General features: G+C 45.3%; 1 protein-coding gene across 4 annotated transcripts in view; it reads left to right on the forward strand.

Annotated features, from left to right (window-relative positions):
- The first annotated feature begins 13,778 nt into the window (after positions 1 to 13,778).
- The window catches only part of LOC116979769 (serine/threonine-protein kinase 25-like), a 68,633-nt gene continuing 61,261 nt past the window's right edge, over positions 13,779 to 21,150 (forward strand). The window contains exon 1 of one of the 4 annotated variants that reach the window (XM_033031540.1): positions 13,779 to 14,027. In XM_033031540.1, the coding sequence (XP_032887431.1) occupies positions 13,992 to 14,027 (36 nt within the window). In that variant the 5' untranslated portion in view covers positions 13,779 to 13,991. Of the gene's footprint in view, positions 14,028 to 14,287; positions 14,433 to 21,150 lie in introns of those variants that run through there. The other 3 variants (XM_033031537.1, XM_033031538.1, XM_033031539.1) reach the window with 3 other exon arrangements.

Genomic DNA, 21,150 nt, shown 5'->3' on the forward strand with positions numbered 1-21,150 from the left:
TGGAGTTTCAACCATGAATCGCAATTGCACAATTGTGGTAAGCCTCACAATATTTGTTAAATCCACACTGGTTAGAGCTATGCAAAGCAGACAGTTGCAATTGTTTATGCTCCTATAATGCTAATCTGATGCTTGTTCTGCCAACTTGAGTCCCAACATATTGTGTTAGCTGCATTCTAGGAAGCTGGTCCAAACAGCATAAAGAACCTCCACCATACGTTCAATTTAAAGATTTCTGTATTACTTAAATTGTAGTGACAAAAATAGAACATAGAGCAAACAGTACAACACAGGCCTTTCGGCCCACAATGTGCCGAACATGAGGCGAAGATAAACTAATCGCATCTGCATGTACATGACCCTTGCCCATCCATTCCCTGCATATCCATGATCCTATCTAAAAGCCTCTTAAAGCCACCATAGTATCCGCCTCCTCCCTAGCAGCTTGTTCCAGCATCCACCTCACTCTGTGAAAAAAGCTTGCCCTGTGAATCTCCTTTAAACTTTGTCGCCCCACAAGCATTCCAACAACTTTATTTACCACTCTATCTAATTGTGTTGCCACTTTCAGGGAGTTGTGGACCTGGACCCCAAACTCCATCTGTACATCTATGCAGTTAAGGATTTTGCCATTAACTGTACACTTTCCCCTTGCATTCAACCTCCCAAGGAGCAATGTGTCGGAACTTGATCTCACAGTCTCCATCACAGGAAATAGACTATTGACTGACGTCTATTACAAACCCACTGACTCCCACAACTATTTTGACTACACATCTTCCCACCCTGCTTCCTGCAAAGACTCTAACCCCTACTCCCAATTCCTCCATCTACGCACATCTGCGCCCAAGATGAAGTGTTCCACACTAGAACATCCGAGATGTCCTAATTCTGTAGTGAACGGGAGTTCCCCTCTCCCATCATAGATGAGGTCCTCACTCGTGTCTCCTCGGTACCCCGCAGCTCTGCCCTGGCCCCCCCCCCCTCCCTCTAGTCGCACCAGAGACAGAGTCCCCCTAGTCCTTACCTTCCATCTCATCAGCCGTCGCATACAACACGTACTGTAATCCTCCGAAATTTCCGCCACCTCCAACGGGATCCCACCACCAGCCACATTTTCCCATCTCCACCCCTTTCCGCCTTCCGCAGAGACCGTTCCATCCACAACTCCCTGGTTAACTCATCCCTTCCCACCCCCTCCCAGGTACCTTCCCCTGCAACTGCTGAAGATGCAACACCTGTCGCTATACCTCCTCCCTTGACTCTGTCCAGGGACCCAAACAGTCTTTTCAGGTTAGGCAGAGGTCACCCATTCCTTCTCTCCAGAGTTGCTGCCTGTCCGGCTGAGTTACTCCAGCTTTTTGTGTCTATCTCCCAAGGAGCAACACTTGCTTCGATTAAACTGCCATTCATCCAACCATTTCTGTAGCTGATCAATAGCCCACTGTGTAATTTGATAGCCTTCCTCACTGTCCACAACTCCAACAATGATGGAAACATTGAATGGAATAGGTGACAGTGATGAATGATCCATCATCAGGATCTACAATAAATCCTTCAATTACTTAGAGAGTTGCGGGGTGATGGGTAGGCAGTGCAATCTTTTTAGAGAATTTACTTTGTTTTTGGAAATCAGAGATGACACATTTTGTCCAAAAAATAGGTACGTTGATCAATATTCCACTGTGAGTCTAGCATGATCACAAGCAAAGCGAAACAGTCTGAAGGCAAGTCCTCCCTAGAAGAGGATATTAAAGAAATTGGTAGAAAAGGGATCTAGAAGTAGACCTATTCCCACCACGTATTTGGGGTTCAATAAGCGAGTTCGGTATTCCGAAAAATGCAAGGAATCATGGGATTTGTCAAAGGTCGAACGCTATTAATAAAAATCGAACGAAGCGCTGTAGATTCAGTGAGTTAGTTTGGGTCTGATTTTTTGTCTTTTTTTAGTGGGAGACTGGGGGGGGGTTGGGAGACCGGGGGGGTTGGGAGACCGGGAGGGGGAGAGACCGGGCAGGGAGGGGAAGCCGGGCAGGGAGGGGAAGCTGGGCGGGCGGGGGGGGGGGGTGGGGGAGACCGGGCGGGGAGGTTGGGGAGACCGGGCGGGGAGGTTGGGGAGACCAGGCGGGGGGGAAGACCGGGCGGGAGGGAGACCGAACAGGGGGGTGGGGGAAAGACCCGGGTGGGGGGAGGGAAGACCGGGGTGGGGGATGGAAGACCAGGGTGGGGGTGGGGGGGGTGGAAGACCGGGGTGGGGAGACCCAGAGGGGTGGGGGGGGGGGGGGGGGTGGGTGAGACTGAACCGGCTCTCATCTGCAGAACCGCACCTCGTCTGCAGCCAGGATTGAAGCCGCGTCCCCGGCGCTGCAAACGCTGCTGAACCGCCACTGGACCGTCCCCCCTCTCAAGTGTCCCATCCCCACCCAGGGGGCAGCCGGAGAATTGAATTCTCCAATTTTTCGTAACTTATCCTCCTTCCACCTTACCCCCTTCCCACCTTACCCCTCTCTTCCCCCTCCACATCTGACTTCACAATTCGCAACTCTTCAATCCTTTTGACCCACACTTCTGTTTTTTTCGTTGAATAATGAGTAATTGAGTAATGAGGAAGGATTAGTTAGTAATCTTGTTGTGCGTGGCCCCTTGGGAAAGAGTGACCATAATAAGGTTGAGTTCTTCATTAGGATGGAGAGTGACATTGTTAATTCAGAAACAAGGGTCCTGAACTTAAAGAAAGGTGACTTTGAGGGTATGAGACGTGAATTGGCCAAGATAGACTGGCAAATTATTCTTAAAGGGTTGACGGTGGATATGCAATGGAAGGCATTTACAAACTGCGTGGATGAACTACAATAAGTGTTCATCCCAGTTTGGCAAAAGAATAAATCAGGGAAGGTAGTGCATCCGTGGATAACAAGGGAAATCAGGGATAGTATCAAAACAAAAGATGAAGCGTACAAATTAGCCAGAACAAGCAGCCTACCAGAGGACTGGGAGAAATTCAGAGTCCAGCAGAGGAGGACAAAAGGCTTAATTAGGAAAGGGAAAATAGATTATGAAAGAAAACTGGCAGGGAACATAAAAACTGACTGCAAAAGTTTTTATAGATATGTGAAGAGGAAAAGATTAGTTAAAACAAATGTAGGTCCCTTGCAGTCAGAAACAGGTGAATTGATCATGGGGAACAAGGACATGGCAGACCAATTGAATGACTACTTTGGTTCTGTCTTCACTAAGGAAGACATAAACAATCTGCCGGAAATAGCAAGGGACGATGGAGGAACTGAGATGGAGGAACTGAGTGAAATCCAGGTTAGCCGGGAAGTGGTGTTAGGTAAATTGAATGGATTAAAGGCCGATAAATCCCCAGGGCCAGATAAGTTGCATCCCAGAGTACTTAAGGAAGTAGCCGCAGAAATAGTGGAAGCGGGGTGGCTCAGTCTGGAAGCTTCGGCTGGGTTGGAGGAGGTGTGGCAAGGGACATGGAAGTAGAGGACAAAGAGTTCTGCCCTGCAGTATTGTGGCCATCTGTCCCAATATGGTTACTGAACATCCCAAAAGTTGATCTGGAGATATGGGAGGCAAAAAGGAGGGAAATAAATTCGGACCTAAAAACAGAATACCATAACCATATATATAATAGATACAGGGAACACCTCTTAATCTTCACAGATGGATCAAAGGACCCAGTAGCTGAAACAACAGGGGCAGCTGTGGTAGTGCAAGGGATGAATGTTGAGATTTGCAAAAGAACAAATAACTATTTGGCAGTGTATACAGTGGAACTGTACGCTATTTTGATGGCAGTTCGGTGGATAGAACAGGTGCAACCATGCAAAGTATTAATATGTAGCGACTCATTGTCTGCAATCCAGAGTATTAGGTCTGGTGCATCCCATAGGCGGCCTGACCTAGTGTATGAAATTCTACTACTATTAAGCCAAGTAACAAGGAAGGGCAGTGACGTGACTTTGTTGTGGGTCCCAGCACACATTGGTGTGCTAGGAAATGAAAAAGTGGATAAATTAGCAAAAGAGGCCGTTCAAAAAGAGAACATAGAGGTAAACTTACAATTATCCAAATCTGAAGGAAAACACATTGTGTGGAAGAAAATAAATCAGGAATGGCAACAATACTGGGAACAGGAGACAAAGGGGAGACACCTCTATTCGCTACAAAATAGAGTGGGCATTACAGCAAGAAGAGGGGGGAACAGGAGAGAACAGGTAGTATTAGCAAGATTGAGGATAGGACACACTCACCTGAACAGCACATTAAAAATGTTGGGAAAACACCCTACTGGGCTGTGTGAGGAATGCCATCAGCCGGAAACAGTTCAGCATGCTCTAGTTGCATGTAGAAGATATGAAACAGAAAGAAGAGTTTTGATCAGTGAAATGAAGAAAATTGGAATGACAGATATATCAGAAAAGAACATTCTAGAGTATGGAGGGGAAGGAAAAGGAGTAAAGGTGTTGTTTAATTTCTTGAGGGCCTCTGGCCTTATAAAAAGGATATAATGTAAAGACATGAGGACTGTGGAGTGAAGCCAGAAGGTGGCAGCAATGCAACATTGTGGATGCCGGCTGCCGTAAAACTCCAAAGAAGAAGAAGAAGAAGAAGAATAGTGGAAGCATTAGTGACAATTTTTCAAAACTCTTTAGATTCTGGAGTAGTTCCTGAGGACTGGAGGGTAGCTAATGTAACCCCACTTTTTACAGACCAGTTAGTCTAACATCGGTGGTGGGGAAAATTCTGGAGTCAGTTATTAAAGATGGGATAGCAGCACATTTGGAATGGTGAATTCATTGCACAAAGTCAGCATGGATTTATGAAAGATAAATCATGTCTGATGAATCTTATAGAATTTTTCGAGGATGTAACTAGTAGAGTGGATAAGGGAGAACCAGTGGATGTGTTATATCTGGACTTTCAGAAGACTTTCGACAAGGTCCCACATAAGAGATTAGTATACAAACTTAAAGCACATGGTATTGGGGGTTCAGTATTGATGTGGATAGAGAACTGGCTGGCAGACAGGAAGCAAAGAGTGGGAGTAAACGGGTCCTTTTCAGAATGGCAGGCAGTGACTAGTGGGGTACCGCAAGGCTCAGTGCTGGGACCCCAGCTATTTACAATATATATTAATGATCTGGATGAGGGAATTGAATGCAACATCTCCAAGTTTGCGGATGACACGAAGCTGGGGGGCAGTGTTAGCTGTGAGGAGGATGCTAGGAGGCTGCAAGGTGACTTGGATAGGTTGGGTGAGTGGGCAAATGCATGGCAGATGCAGTATAATGTGGATAAATGTGAGGTTATCCACTTTGGTGGCAAAAACAGGAAAGTAGACTATTATCTGAATGGTGGCCGATTAGGAAAAGGGGAGATGCAACGAGACCTGGGTGTCATGGTACACCAGTCATTGAAAGTAGGAATGCAGGTGCAGCAGGCAGTGAAGAAAGCAAATGGTATGTTAGCATTCATAGCAAAAGGATTTGAGTGTAAGAGCAGGGAGGTTCTACTGCAGTTGTACAGGGTCTTGGTGAGACCACACCTGGAGTATTGCGTACAGTTTTGGTCTCCTAATCTGAGGAAAGACATTCTTGCCATAGAGGGAGTACAGAGAAGGTTCTTCATATGAAGAAAGACTGGATAGACTCGGCTTGTACACGCTGGAATTCAGAAGATTGAGGGGGAATCTTATAGAAACTTACAAAATTCTTAAGGGGTTGGACAGGCTAGATGCAGGAAGATTATTCCCGATGTTGGGGAAGTCCAGAACTAGGGGTCACAGTTCAAGGATAAGAGGGAAGTCTTTTTGGACCGAGATGAGAAAATCATTTTTTACAGAGAGTGGTGAATCTGTGGAATTCTCTGCCACAGAAGGTAGTTGAGGCCAGTTCATTGGCTATATTTAAGAGGGAGTTAGATGTGGCCCTTGTGCCTAAAGGGATCAGGGGGTATGGAGAGAAGGCAGGGATGGGATACTGAGTTGGATGATCAGCCATGATCATATCGAATGGCGGTGCAGGCTCGAAGGGCCGAATGGCCTACTCCTGCACCTATTTTCTATGTTTCTATGTTTCTTCTCTGTCCAACCATCAGTCTGAAGAAGAGACCCAACCCTAATTATCAACCATCCATGTCCTCCAGGGATGCTGCCTGACTCGCTGAATTACTCCAACACTTTGTGTCTTTTTTTGTAAACCATCATCAACATTTCATGGCATGTTACCTTAATGACTCCCAATCTGCATATCTTGCAGAAAAGTGAACAATTAAAATAAGAATTTCTTTCCATCAAGTTGTGAATTATTTTAGCTCATAAAAGTAAATTTGAACTTTTCTCAGGTTTCTCCATTATTGTTTCTGCTTTGTCTCTTTCTTAAACAAATCTTTTTCCCTTTACTTCATTCTCTGGAGAAAACTTGAGATTGTATTTAATTATTTCAAATCACCCTCCTTCTCAATATTTCCTATTTATTCTCAAATTGTTAAAATATCATTGGTAAAGAAACAAAGTTAGTTTTTTCTTTACCAAAATGCCATGTGTCTTAATTATACCATTGTCTCACACTTCCAAAGACTTTATACAGGTACATAAAACTGAATAATGCATGTGCAAGTACCAGTTCAGCAATATCATTGTACGCAGTTCTGGTCACCCCATTAGAGGAAGAATGTGGAGGTTTTGGAGTGGGTGCGGAAAAGTTTACGAGAATGCTGCCTGGATTAGAAAGTATTACCTATAAGGAGAGGTTGGTCAAACTTGGATTGTTTTATTTGGAACGCTGGAGGTTGAGAAACTTAGTAGAAATACAGAAAGGTACGATAGGCATAGATAGGATAGACAATCAGAACTTTTTTCCAGGGTGTAAATGTCAAGGACGAGAGACCTGTAAGGTGAGAGAGGAAACATTTACAGAGATTTGCAGGACAGGTTTTTTTTACAGAGAGTGGTGGGTGCCTGGTACAATCAGCCGGGGTGATAGTGGAGGCATGTATGATTGTGGCATTTAAGATGTTTTTAGATATGCATATGGATAGACAGGAAATGGAAGGATATACAGTGGCTTGCAAAAGTTTTCATACCCCTTGAACTTTTCCACATTTTGTCATGTTACAACCACAAACGTAAATGTGTTTTATTGGGATTTTATGTGATAGACCAACACAAAGTGGTGCATAATTGTGAAGTGGAAGGAAAATGATACATGGTTTTCAAATTTTTTTACAATAAAAAACTGAAAAGTGTGGCGTGCAAAAGTATTCAGCCCCCCTGAGTCAATACTTTGTAGAACCACCTTTTGCAGCAATTACAGCTGCAAGTCTTTTGGGGTATGTCTCTACCAGCTTTGCACATCTAGAGACTGAAATGTTTGCCCATTCTTCTTTGCAAAATAGCTCAAACTCAGTCAGATTGGATGGAGAGCGTCTGTGAACAGCAATTTTCAAGTCTTGCCAGAGATTCTCAATTGGATTTAGGTCTGGACTTTGACTGGGCCATTCTAACACATGAATATGCTTTGATCTAAACCATTCCATTGTAGCTCTGGCTGTATGTTTAGGGTCGTTGTCCTGCTGGAAGGTGAACCTCCGCCCCAGTCTCAAGTCTTTTGCAGACTCTAACAGGTTTTCTTCCAAGATTGCCCTGTATTTGGCTCCATCCATCTTCCCATCAACTCTGACCAGCTTCCCTGTCCCTGCTGAAGAAAAGCATCCCCACAGCATGATGCTGCCACCACCATGTTTCACAGTGGGGATGGTGTGATCAGGGTGATGTGCAGTGTTAGTTTTCCGCCACACATAGCGTTTTGCATTTAGGCCAAAAACTTCAATTTTGGTCTCATCTGACCAGAGCACCTTCCTCCACATGTTTGCTGTGTCCCCCACATGGCTTGTGGCAAACTGCAAACGGGACTTCTTATGGATTTTTTTCAACAATGGCTTTCTTCTTGCCGCTCTGCCATAAAGGCCCGATTTGTGGAGTGCACGACTAATAGTTGTCCTGTGGACAGATTCTCCCACCTGAGCTGTGGATCTCTGCAGCTCCTCCAGTTACCATGGGCCTCTTGGCTGCTTCTCTGATCAATGCTCTCCTTGCCCGGCCTGTCAGTTTAGGTGGACAGCCATGTCTTGGTAGGTTTGCAGTTGACCCATACTTTTTCCATTTTCGGATGATGGATTGAACAGTGCTCCGTGAGATGTTCAAAGCTTGGGATATTTTTTAATAACCTAACCCTGCTTTAAACTTCTCCACAACTTTATCCCTGACCTGTGTGGTGTGTTCCTTGGGCTTCATGATGCTGTTTGTTCACTAATGTTCTCTAACAAACCTCTGAGGCCTTCACAGAACAGCTGTATTTATACTGAGATTAGATTACACACAAGTGGACTCTATTTACTAATTAGGTGAGGTGACTTCTGAAGGCAATTGGTTGCACTGGATTTTATTTAGGGGTATCAGAGTAAAGGGGGCTGAATACCTTTGCACGCCACACTTTTCAGTTTTTTATTTGTAAAAAAATGTGAAAACCATGTATCATTTTCCTTCCACTTCACAATTATGCGCCACTTTGTGTTGGTCTATCACATAAAATCCCAATAAAATACATTTACGTTTGTGGTTGTAACGTGACAAAATGTGGAAAAGTTCAAGGGGTATGAATACTTTTGCAAGCCACTGTAGATTATGTGTAGGTAGAAGGACATTGTCGGCCAAAGCACATGTCCTATGCTGTTTTACGTTCTGACGGTTTGACAGTCACAGTCACAGAGGCCTACGTCAGAAGATCCTTCAGGGGGGTGAACCCTCAGAAAGCGCCTGGACCTAATGGTATACCCGGTCGAGTTCAGACCAACTGGAGGAAGTTTTTGCAGACATTTTCAACCTCTCACTCCTGAGGTCTGAGGTTCCATCTGCTTTAAGAGGGCATCAATAACACCGGTGCCCAACAAGAGTAAGGTGACGTGCCTCAATGACTATCGACCAGTGGCACTATTGCCTGTGGTGATGAAGTGCTTTAAGAGGTTGGTTATTGTGCACATCAACTCCTACCTCGACAAGAACCTCGACCCACTACAGTTCGCATACCGCCACAACAGGTCAACGGAGGATGAAATGTCACTGGCTCTCCACTCCGCATTGGACCACTTGGACAATAAAAACACTTACGTCAGGCTGTTGTTTATAGACTACAGCTCGGCGTTTAATACCATCATCTCTTCCAAGCTGGTTACCAAGCTCACGGAACTGGGTCTCTGCGCATCCCTCTGCAATTGGATCCTCGACTTCCTCATCACAGACCAGTCTGTTCGAATTGGGGGAAACACTTCATCCTCAGTAACAAATAGTACGGGAGCACATCAAAGCTGCGTGCTCAGCCCCCTGCTTTACTCACTCTATACCCATGATTGTGTAGCCGAACATAGTGCGAACACCATCATCAAGTTCGCCGACAACACCACTGTTGTTGGGCGAATCACAGATGGGGATGGGGATGAGTCAGAAGTGAGATCGACCGACACCACAAATGGTGCCAGCACAACAACCTGGCTCTCAACATCAGTAAGACCAAGGAACTGATTATGGACTTTGGTAGGGGGAGGATGAGGACCCACAATCCTGTTCACATCAATGGGACGAAGGTGGAGAGGATCAAAACCTTCAAATTCCTGGGCGTGCATATTTCCGAAGATCTTTCCTGGACCCAGTGTTAATCCTGGTCAAATTGGAGAGACTAGGACCGTAAAATTGAGTAAAAGCTTCTGGGCTGTTAGGCCATTTGGTCAGTTTAAAAGTGCTTTCTGTAGAAATGGGACAAGTTGCAGAATGGTGCCAGTTTGTCTAGAGCCTAGATCAGAGCTGCAGGAAGAGAATGGGAACATCTGCAGACCCTGACAATTAGGTGCAAAATGCATAGAATGGATAGGATGAATGCAAACCAGCCATACACATTGTAAATAATGTTGCAAAGCTTTACTTTGCTGAATGTTGATTGGATTAGGTATTGAGCCTTGTCTGGTTTTCTTGCATATCAGGGTAAATGTTGCGATGTTCATTTTCTCTGAGAAATTCTGTTTGAATACAATGTATTAGCCACTGTATTATTGGGTTAGGGAAATGTCTGTCATTTATGGGGTTAATCAATATCTGTCATTGGATTGTAAAGAGACCACCCCCATGTGGTTCGACCCCTCAAGGTCCAGGGACCTATAAAAGTCCACTGTCACGAGGTCCTGTTGCGATCTTCTAGGAGAACTCTTGGGACTGTGTGACCTTCTGGAGTGTCTCTGTTTGCCTCTGTTGAGGCCAAGAGGGCTTGATCAGGCAAATACAAGGATCGCAGTGGTTAGGTACAGTAGTTGAATGTAATTGTGTTTTGTCAAAATAAAGTTTAGATGCGCAAGTGCTTGACTCAGTCATTTTTGACTGAAACTAGACTGGGGGGAAGCTAAGAACGAGCGATTTACATTGGGGGCTTGTCCGTGATCTCAACAGACCCCCAAACACAAGTTTGCGATCAAGGGTGATTTATTGGATGCTTGTAGTTTATATTGGGGTTTGTTTTGGGTTACTTGTAATCGGGGGAATATTTTATTTTCTGATTATAGTTTTATTAGCCTGGTTCGGATTTGTCTGTCTGTGCGAACTTAAAGTGGATTGAGTGGGAGAGATTACTGCTTGGAAGAGACTGTGATTGAGAGTTGGAGTATTGGATTGAGAAACCGGAGATCCTTTGTTTGAAAGTTTAGAGTTGAATGAAGTGATTGTGATCTAACTGATAAGAAAGTTGGGAGAGCGATTGAATACGAGCGAGTGGTTTGAATAATTGAAAACGAGCGATTGAGTGAGTGATTGAGTAACAGTTGGAAGGGACCAATTGTGCGAGTAGGTGTGAGTCTAAGAGACGATTAGCCATTGTGTGGGAGAGACTCCATTGACCTTGGTGTCCGAAAGGAAGGAGTGAGTTTGAATAGGTGTTAGTGTCTGGAATTTTATTTTATTATTGCGCAAAAAAATGGGGAATGTCTCAGAGAAGGACCGATCAAATAGACCAGGAAGCCCGATAAGGATAATTTGCGAAAAGCTTCCACACGAAGCAGACAGATTAAGAGGATTATCTGGAGAATTAAATGCAGTTTTGAGAAGCGAACTTTGGCCGCTGGGTGGACTAAAATCTGTAATAAGAATAAACTACAGTTTGTCAAACGATATGAAAACAGTGAAGAAGGGAATGAGCTAATTGGAATATGGAGAATGTCCTTCACTAGGAGGAAAATAAATAAAGAGAAAAAATAAAGATTATAAAACCCCGGATGCCTGGATGTGAGTCAGTCACTCTGGAAGATCGCGAGGGAGAGGCCACGACTGTGGGTCTACTGTGAGTCTACTGAACTGTGAGTCTACTGAACTGTGAGCCTACCCTTTATGTGCTTATGTGGTTTATGTGGTTTATGTGGTTATGTGATTATGTGCTCTATGTGGTTATGTGCTTTATGTGGTTAACCCTTTATCTGCTTGCAATAAATGATTTGTTAGCCAGCAATGTGCTCGCAATGAATGATGATTTGTTAACCCTTACTGTGCTTAAAATAAATAAAGAGACCTATAAAGGTCCACTGTCACGAGGTCTTGTGCCGATCTTCTAGGAGAACGCTTGGGACTGCGTGACCTTCTGGAGTGTCTTTGTTTGAGCGAGGCCAAGAGGGCTTGATCAGGCAGATACAAGGATCGAACCCGCGGTGGTTAGGAACAGTAGTGGGAACTGTAATTGTATTTTGTCAAAATAAAGTTTAGATGTGCAAGTGCTTGGCTCAGTGATTTTTGACTGAAATAGACTGGGGGGGGGGGGAGCTTAGAATTAGCAATTTACACCAGCACACCAATGCAATTATAAAGAAGGCACATCAGCGACTCTACTTCCTGAGAAGATTACGGAGATTCGGCATGTCGAAGAGGATTCTCCTAAACTTCTACATGTGCACGGTCGAGAGCATTCTGATTGGTTGCATCGTGGCCTGGTTCAGCAACTTGAACGTCCAGGAGCGAAAAAGACTACAAAAAGTTGTGACCACTGCCCAGTCCATCACCGGCTTTGACCTCCCCACAGTCGAAGGGATCTATCATAGTCGCTACCTCAAAAAGGCAGCCAAAATCATCAAAGACCCACACCATTCTTGCCACACACTCATTGTCATCAGGAAGAAGGTACAGGAGCCTGAAAACTGTAACATCCAGGTTCAGGAACAGCTTCTTTCCTACAGCCATCAGGCTATTAAACACAACAACAAATAAGCTCTAAGCTCTGAACTGCAAAAGACTATATTATTATTGCACTAAATTTTTTTTTTCTCTTGCCCCGTTATGTACTTCACTGTTTTCATATCGTTTGACAAACATTTATTTCTATGTAGAATATTCACATATTCTATTGTGCTGCAGCAAGTAAAAATGTCATTGTCCCATCTGGGACATATGACAATAAAATACTCTTGTCTTGTCTCTTGCTTAGCCAAAAGCAAACTGTCTAATATACTTTCATTTTAATTTACCTTTTCTCTAATGTAGCCAGTTCTGTTGGATTCCAACAGTTCCCGATTGCTAGATTCTTATAGGGTGCTGTATATTACTGGAATTTCAGAATCTTTTGCATTCTGGATTCTTTCTTGGAGCCTGACTGTTCCACATAAGAACTGCTGGATTCTCAATTGGTCTGGCCTCTTGACCTTGTCCCTATTTGGTTCTCATATATCCATGCTCCATTGGGTTCATTTGTTAACTTAATTATCCCTGAATGATTGTCATACACAGATTTTCCTGCGTCCCATACCACACACGTTTTGGATTCCTGCTGGTTAGTCATGCATATTCTTAATTCTATATTTTTAATCCCTAAAGAGTCGTCATGTATCCATTTTTTTTATGGTGCCCTCACTTTCCCTTTCTTATGGAACCCTTAATACTGCTGCTGGTTCACTGATCCCAAAGCACCGATCTGATGCTTTCTCTCTGTGCCTCCTCCTGACTGCCTTCTCATAGGTACACAAAATTGCTGGGGAAACTCAGCGGGTGCAGCAGCACCTTCTCATACACTGTTCTCACGTGGATTTGCTTCTCTTGCTTTTTTAAATTTCTCTAAGCAAGGATCCTATCTGAAGTGAGTTTCGTTTTTTTTTGGTGACTGCCTTATCCCAGCTGGGCGTCAACCTTGCCAAGTAGTTATCCCAGTCATATCCTGTGGTTGATTACATCTTCTCTTCTGGGGTCCAAATCTGCTCCTTTTTCCAGCCTGGTTACTAGACAGGGTTTCCTAATTGGTTCTAAAACACCATATACGTTTTTTCCTCTTCAAAATTCAACAGGTTACGTTATCCTTGCTGTGTTTTTTCTCTCCATGGAGTTTGGACATCCCGTGGTATTCCTTGGTTCTGGAATCCTTCTTGGTTGATCATCACTGTCGGTGTTGTAATTCCTACAGGGTTGGGATACGCTGCTGGTGTTCCTGAGCAGACTTGGGTTAAAGGTGTCAAATTTCCTTCAGAGAAACTATTTACGACGTTTAAATAACGTCGTGTCGTTCGCAGCTGTGAAGATGACGCTACATCATTGCCGGTTGACGGAGGGGGCTCCAAGGACTGGGGAGAGGGGGGGGCGGTGTGACGCCAGCCGAGGCGGCCTACTCAGGCCGGAATCTCCGCGCCCTTGCGGTGCACGCTGGGAGACGTAGTCCTATTTCACCATCGCCGGTCAGCGCGGAGCGGCGGCAAACGGGCCGGGGAACTCCGACTCCCGGCGTGCTCTGCGACACGCGGGCGCCTGCGCAGTCGGCGGGCAGTAGGAGGGCTGGAGACCCAAACAGTAAAGAGCTGACGGTTTTTTTCGCGGAGGCTCGAGGCGGCCTTCGGAGGGGGTGATGGTCCCTCGGGCCTGTCGGTAGAGGTTGTACTGCAGTCCCCGACTTCAGACACCAGCCGGGCTGCGCTTCATGGAAATGGCTCACATTCGGGACTTCAGTTTACAGGTAGGAACAGGCAGTTGCTGGCGTTTTATTGGCTGTGTTCGGTCCACACGGGGCGGGGGAGGATATCCCCCTCCCTTCTCTCTCCCTCCCTTCTCTCTCTCTCCCCTCTCCCCCTCCCCTCTCTCTCTCCTCCTCTCTCTCATCGTCTCTCCCCCCCCCCTCTCTCTCTCTCCCTCACCCTCTCTCTCTCTCTCCCACCCCCTCTCTCTCTCTCCCCCCTCCCCTCTCTCTCGCCACCCCCCCCTTCCCCTCCCCTTCCCCTCCCTTTTGTTCCCTGTCTCACAAATAGACTAAGTCTTCTATTTTGGTCAAGTTCAAGTCAAGCCTTCGACCTGTCCACCTCTCCGAGCTGGCTGCCCACGTGTGAGCCGACCTGATTGACTCTCACCAAGGTCTGGGACCCTGGTGAGTGCGAGTTGGCAGTGCCCAAGTGGCCCTCTTCAAGCCTCAGTGTAAACGTCCCAGCAGCTTGTTGAATAACTTTTTTAATGTACTGATTTAAACGTTATACGTGTGCTATTGTGTATTCGCATTGAAAAATAACAGAGTTTTCTTATTATTAGTACCCTGACTTGATAAACCAATTCCAGTACTTTATAATTGAAATATCCACCCTAACGATTCATTTTATGATGCGATTTACATACATTGTCACTGTCCCAATTTACCTGCACCCCTATCTCACCTGACCTGCCCCTGACTTCTGTTTCATGATTGCAACTAACCCTCTATTAAATCATTCCAATGCAAATGTTCATTGGGTAGGTGTGCAGGCAATTGATTTATAGAAAATGGTCAGTATCTGGTGCTAATTTTCTCATGCCTGTGAACAGGATATGATGGTAGCTTCTCCCACATTGTTTTGAATATGATATTTTCTTGCATATCTAAATTTATTCAATATTTGATAAGGAGTAATTATGTGATACAGCTTATTACAATCAGTTAGCTTCAAACACTGTTTCTGTTGATCCCATAAATCAGCTGGTAAGAAGTAGTGATTACAGAAATCCTGTTCAGGGCCTACAGCATAAAATGGAAATCAAGTAGAAGTGACATTTAATCAGATTGGTTGAAGATGTATCCTAAGGATATATTTCACTGGTATTTGAAAGCATATTCAAAATACACCAGAAATGCCAAATATACCACTATGAAAGGCAGCAGCATTTAACAAAATAATTATTTAAATTATCATTGCATGTGATCTCCAGAAGGGACTTCCAGAAGGAAGTGTCTATGTGCCTGGAAGTCAGTAAGAGTGTAAGTGAATTACCATGATCAATCTTTAATCAGACTGTTGAGTGTGGAAATATAAGACCTCTCAGATCCCATAAGTGTTGGTTTTCTATCATAACCAACATTATTGAATATTTTAGTCCTCATTGATGATGGTGAGGATGGTTGTGATTAAATAAGACATTCCAATAAATGAAGCCTTTAATGTAACTAAAATCCTGAAGTTTAAAACTAGGTTTTGTTGAAGGATTCCTGGCCCGAAACTTCACCTGTTGGTCACAAGCTGGTTACCAAACTTGCAGAACTGGGTCTCTGCACATCGATCTGCAATTGGATTCTCGACTTCCTCATTCACACACCACAGATTGTTCGTATTGGTGGAAATGTGTCAGCCTCGATAACAATCAGCACGGGAGCACCTCAAGGCTGCGTGTTCAGCCCCCTGCTATACTCACTCTTTTCTCATGACTGCGTAGCCGGTCATAGTGCAAACTCCATCATCAAGTTCGCTGGCGACACCACTGTTGTGAGACGTATCACTGATGGGGACGAGTCAGAGTATAGAAGTGAGATCGACTGACTGACCAAATGGTGCCAGCACAATAACCTGGCCCTCAACACCAGCAAAACCAAGGAACAGATTGTGGACTTTGGAAGGGGTAGGGTGGGGACCCACAGTCCCGTTTATATCAACGGGTCGATGGTGGAAAGGGTCAAGAGCTTCAAATTCCTGGGCGTGCATATCTCTGAAGATCTTTCCTGGTCCGAGAACACTGATGCAATTATAAAAAAAGCACATCAGCGCCTCTACTTCCTGAGAAGATTACGGAGAGTCGGTATGTCAAGGAGGACTCTCTCTAACTTCTACAGGTGCACAGTAGAGAGCATGCTGTAGAGTTGCATCGTGGCTTGGTTCGGCAACTTGAGTGCCCTGGAGCGGGAAAGACTACAAAAAGTAGTAAACCCTGCCCAGTCCATCATTGGCTCTGACCTACCTTCCATCGAGGGGATCTATCGCAGTCACTGCCTCAAAAAGGCTGGCAGCATCATCAAGGACCCACACCATCCTGGCCACACACTTATCTCCCCGCTACCTTCAGACAGAAGGTACAGGAGCCTGAAGACTTCAACCACCAGGTTTAGGAATAGCTACTTCCTCACAGCCATCAGGCTATTAAACTCGGCTCGGACAAAACTCTGAACATTAATAACCCATTATCTGTTTATTTGCACTTTATCAGTTTATTATCAGAAAGCGAATGGTATGTTAAAGAAAGCGAATGGTATGTTAGCATTCATAGCAACATGATTTGAGTATAGGAGCAGGGAGGTTCTACTGCAGTTGTAAAGGGTCTTGGTGAGACCACACCTGGAGTATTGCGTACAGTTTTGGTCTCCTAATCTGAGGAAAGACATTGTTGCCATAGAGGGAGTACAGAGAAGGTTCACCAGACTGATTCCTGGGATGTCAGGACTTTCATATGAAGAAAGACTGGATAGACTTGGCTTGTACTCGCTAGAATTCAGAAGATTGAGGGGGGATCTTATAGAAACTTACAAAATTCTTAAGGGGTTGGACAGGCTAGATACAGGAAGATTGTTCCCGATGTTGGGGAAGTCCAGAACAAGGGGTCACAGTTTAAGGATAAGGGTGAAATCTTTTAGGACCGAGATGAGAAAAACATTTTTCACTCAGAGAGTGGTGAATCTCTGGAATTCTCTGCCACAGAGGGTAGTTGAGGCCAGTTCATTGGCTATATTTAAGAGGTAGTTAGATGTGGCCCTTGTGGCTAAAGGTATCAGGGGGTATGGAGAGAAGGCAGGTACAGGATACTGAGTTGGATGATCAGCCATGATCATATTGAATGGCGGTGCAGGCTCGAAGGGCCGAATGGCCTAGTCCTGCACCTATTTTCTATTTGTCTATGTTTCTATTTATTCATGTGTGTATATATTTATAATGGTATATGGACACACTGATCTGATTCATGCCTACTATGTTCTGATGTGCTGAAGCAAAGCAAGAATTTCATTGTCCTATCTGGGACACATGACAATAAACTCTCTTGAACTTGAACTCTTAAAACTTCATTTCCTCCACAAATACTGCCTGACCCATTGAGCTCCTCCAACACTTTGTATTGTACACTAGGTTTTGATAAACAACACACACTAGTAATGTGTGCAGTGTGGCTTTTTTAGATCCTATAAACCAACATGGCATAGAAAATGGGCACCTTGGCTTGTGCACAGTAACCATCAATATACCATTCAGAAACAAGACTTTAGGTGCTGGAATCTTAAGCAAAAAACTAATGCTGGACGAACTCAGCTGTTGGGCAGCATCTGTGGAGGGAAATTGACAGGTGGCATTTCAGATCAGGACCCTTCTTCAGACCTGAAGAAAAAAACATTCACACTCATTCTCCCCATACATTTGTTAACTGACAAAAATGGTTATAGTCTGAAGAAGGGTCTCGACCCGAAACATCACCTATTCCTTCGCTCCATAGATACTGCCTCACCCACTGAGTTTCTCCAGCATTTTTATCTACCTTTGATTTTTCCAGCATCTGCAGTTCCTTCCTAAACAAAAATGATTATAGTAGTTACTGAATAAATATATCAGGCACATCTGTGTTAACCATATCTGATTTGGCCCATGCATCTGTCACTGGATTCACAGCTTTCTCTGGAACAGGCAACAGAGGGTGAGGATCAACAATAACACATCCTCCCCTCTGTTCCTCAGTACAGGCACACCCCAAGGTTGTGTTCTCTCACCCTGGCTATTCTCCCTTTACACAAACCAGCTCACATCCCACCACAGCTCTGTCAACCTGTACAAGTACGCGGACGACTCCACCATCATAGGATTCATCACCAACAACCAAGAAACTGAATACCGTGCACAGGTCAACCAAGCAGTGACCTGGTGCACAGACCATGATCTCTTACTCAACTCATCAAAAACAAAAGAACTCGTCATCGACCCAAGACGCCAGCCATCCCCCAAAACTCCTGTGCTCATTAAAGGTGAATCCATCTCCATCACTGACACATTCAAACTCATTGGAACCCACATCAGCAACAACCTCAAATGGAGGACAAACACAGACCACATCTATGGAAAAGCCCAGCAAAGACTTTTCCATCTCCGACAGCTCAGGAAGTTCAGAGTAAGGTCTCATCTCATGCTCCGCTTCTATACAGCCATCATCGAAAGCATCCTCACTTCATCCATCACAGTCTGGTTCGGCAGTCTCGACTCACTCTCCCGGAAGAAATTACAGCGCATCATCAACAGAGCATCCAAAATTATTGGCTTACCCCTACCATCCCTTGAATCACTTTACCACAAACGGACACTACACAGAGCCCGCAAGATCATCTCTGATCCCACTCACCCTGCACACTATGCCTTTCAGCTACTGCCCTCTGGGAGGCGTTACAGGACAATTGCCTCCAAAACAAACCGCTTCAAAAACAGTTTAATTCCCACTGCAATTAACATTTTAAACTCTGTACGATGAGGAATAAGAATAAGCATGGCCCTTATGTATTATGTAATGTGTCTGTCTGTATGTATATCTATGTTATATGTTTAATGTTTGATGAAATGTTGGAACCTGTACCGAGCTGTACTGATAACAAATTCCACCAGCCTGGCTGTGTGGTCATTAAAAATACAATACAATACAATACAATTTGGGTGGAGCCTGCAGCTGCCCAAGTGGGTGAATGTGGAAGGAAAAAGTAGAAGTTGAGTCAACAGACATGGTGAAAAAATTGCAGGTGTTGGAAATCTGAAAGTAAATCTAAAGGTTGGAAATAACAGATCAAGTACAGGTGCACAACCTTTTATCCGAAAGCCCTGGGACCAGACACTTCTCGGATTTCGGAATTTTTCGGATTTCCGAATGGAAGATTTTTAGCGTAGATTAGGTAGGTAGCGCGGGCGGCTTGAAAAGTCTGGAGCGGCTGCCTCCTCCCCGGAGACCGGGGAATCATTGTAAATCATTGCTTAAATGTTAGTCAGTTAGTTTGGAGGGATTTTGTGTGGTGGGGGGGTGAAGGGGGAAACGTTAATTCTTAGTCCCCTACCTGGTCGGAGAGGCGGGGAGCGGGCAATGCCTTACCGGGTCGCCGTGCAGTAAGCTCCGGAGTGCTGTGGCCGCCGACTCCCAACATCGCGGAGCTGGGGGCTGCGGGCGTCCGGCCGCGGGCGGCGCCGGTTGGAGCTCCGACCCCGGCAACTCTACCCCTGGCTGCGCGGCGCTCCAAATCCAGCGCCGCCCGCGGCCGGACGCCCGCAGCCCCAGCTCCGCGATGTTGGGAGTCGGCGGCATCGCAGCGCTGGGATACCAGTGGGGATTGGGCAATGCCTTACCGGGTCTCCGTGCGGTAAGCTCCGGAGCGCTGTGGCCGCCGACACACAACATCGCGGAGCTGGGGCTGCGGGCGTCCGGCCGCGGGCTGCGCTGGATTTGGAGCGCCGCGCAGCCAGGGGTAGAGTTGCCGGGGTCGGAGCTACAACCGGCGCCGCCCGCGGCCGGACGCCCGCAGCCTCAGCTCCGCGATGTTGGGAGTCGGCGGCCACAGCGCTCCGGAGCTTACTGCACGGCGACCCGGTAAGGCATTGCCCGCTCCCCGCCTCTCCGACCAGGTAGGGGACTAAGAATTAAAGTTTCCCCCTTCACCCCCCCCCCCCCCCCTTCACATAAAAGCCCTCCAAACTAACTGACTAACATTTAAGCAATGATTTACAGATGTTTAAGTGTCTCCCCGGTCTCCGGGGAGGAGGCAGCCGCTACAGTAGTACAGACCTGGGTTGACCGTGGGTCGTTTCGGGTCAAGTTTGGCGCCAAACGCGAGCTTTGGTGTGCAGATGACATCCTGGAAAAAATGTCCGGTTTTCGGAGCTTTTCGGTTTCCGGAACTCCGGATAAAAGGTTGTGCACCTGTAGTGTACATGGAGAGAAAAACATGACACTGTTAACATTTTAAGGTGTAAACTTTGTTTCTCTCTCCATGGATACAAGTCAGTTTCCAGAATTTTCTGTTTTTATTTTGGCAAACACTGCCTGATTGTACGGATGCATGGACAATGACTGCCTTTTACAGATGATTAATCTTAGATAATGTTTATTCAAGGTATGATGGATGTTTAATTAGGAACAATCTATCAGAGAAAAAATCTCTATTAAAATTGTTGCTTTCTTTGGAACAATGTTTTCCAGTTGAAGTTGTTGATTAACCATAGGTGTGGCCAAGACAACATCAATTTGTGGGATGAGGTCCCACAATCCTGTTTATATCAATGGGACGATGGTGGAGAGGGTCAAAAATTTCAAATTCCTAGGCGTGCATATTTCCAAAGATCTTTCCTGGACCCAGCACCACGATGCAATTATAAAGAAGGCAGATCAGCGCCTCTACTTCCTGAGAAGATTACGGAGATTCGGTATGTCAAAGAGAATTCTCTTGAACTTCTACAGGTGCACAGTAGAGAGCATACTGACTGGTTGCATTGTGGCCTGGTTCGGCAACTTGAACGTCCAGGAGCGGAAAAGACTGCAAAAAGTTGTGACCACTGCCCAACCCATCACCAGCTCTGACCTCACCACCATCGAAGGGATCTATTGAAGTTGCTGCCTCAAAGGCAGCCAAAATAGTAAGATTAAACGAGAACTTACCAGTTTGAAGTTTGATCTTGATTTTATGAGGAGTTACGATGAGCGATTACGTGAAGAAGGGCCGTCCGTCTGCGTGCGCGTCAATCTTCAAAGCAGCGGTGTTAAATCACAGATAAAAAGAAGACCTGAGAATAGTAAGATTGAAGAAACTAGAACTTCCATGTGACCTTGATAGTATGAGGGTGGGA

This window comes from Amblyraja radiata, chromosome 13, assembly GCF_010909765.2.
Source record: "Amblyraja radiata isolate CabotCenter1 chromosome 13, sAmbRad1.1.pri, whole genome shotgun sequence".
NCBI lineage: Eukaryota > Metazoa > Chordata > Chondrichthyes > Rajiformes > Rajidae > Amblyraja > Amblyraja radiata.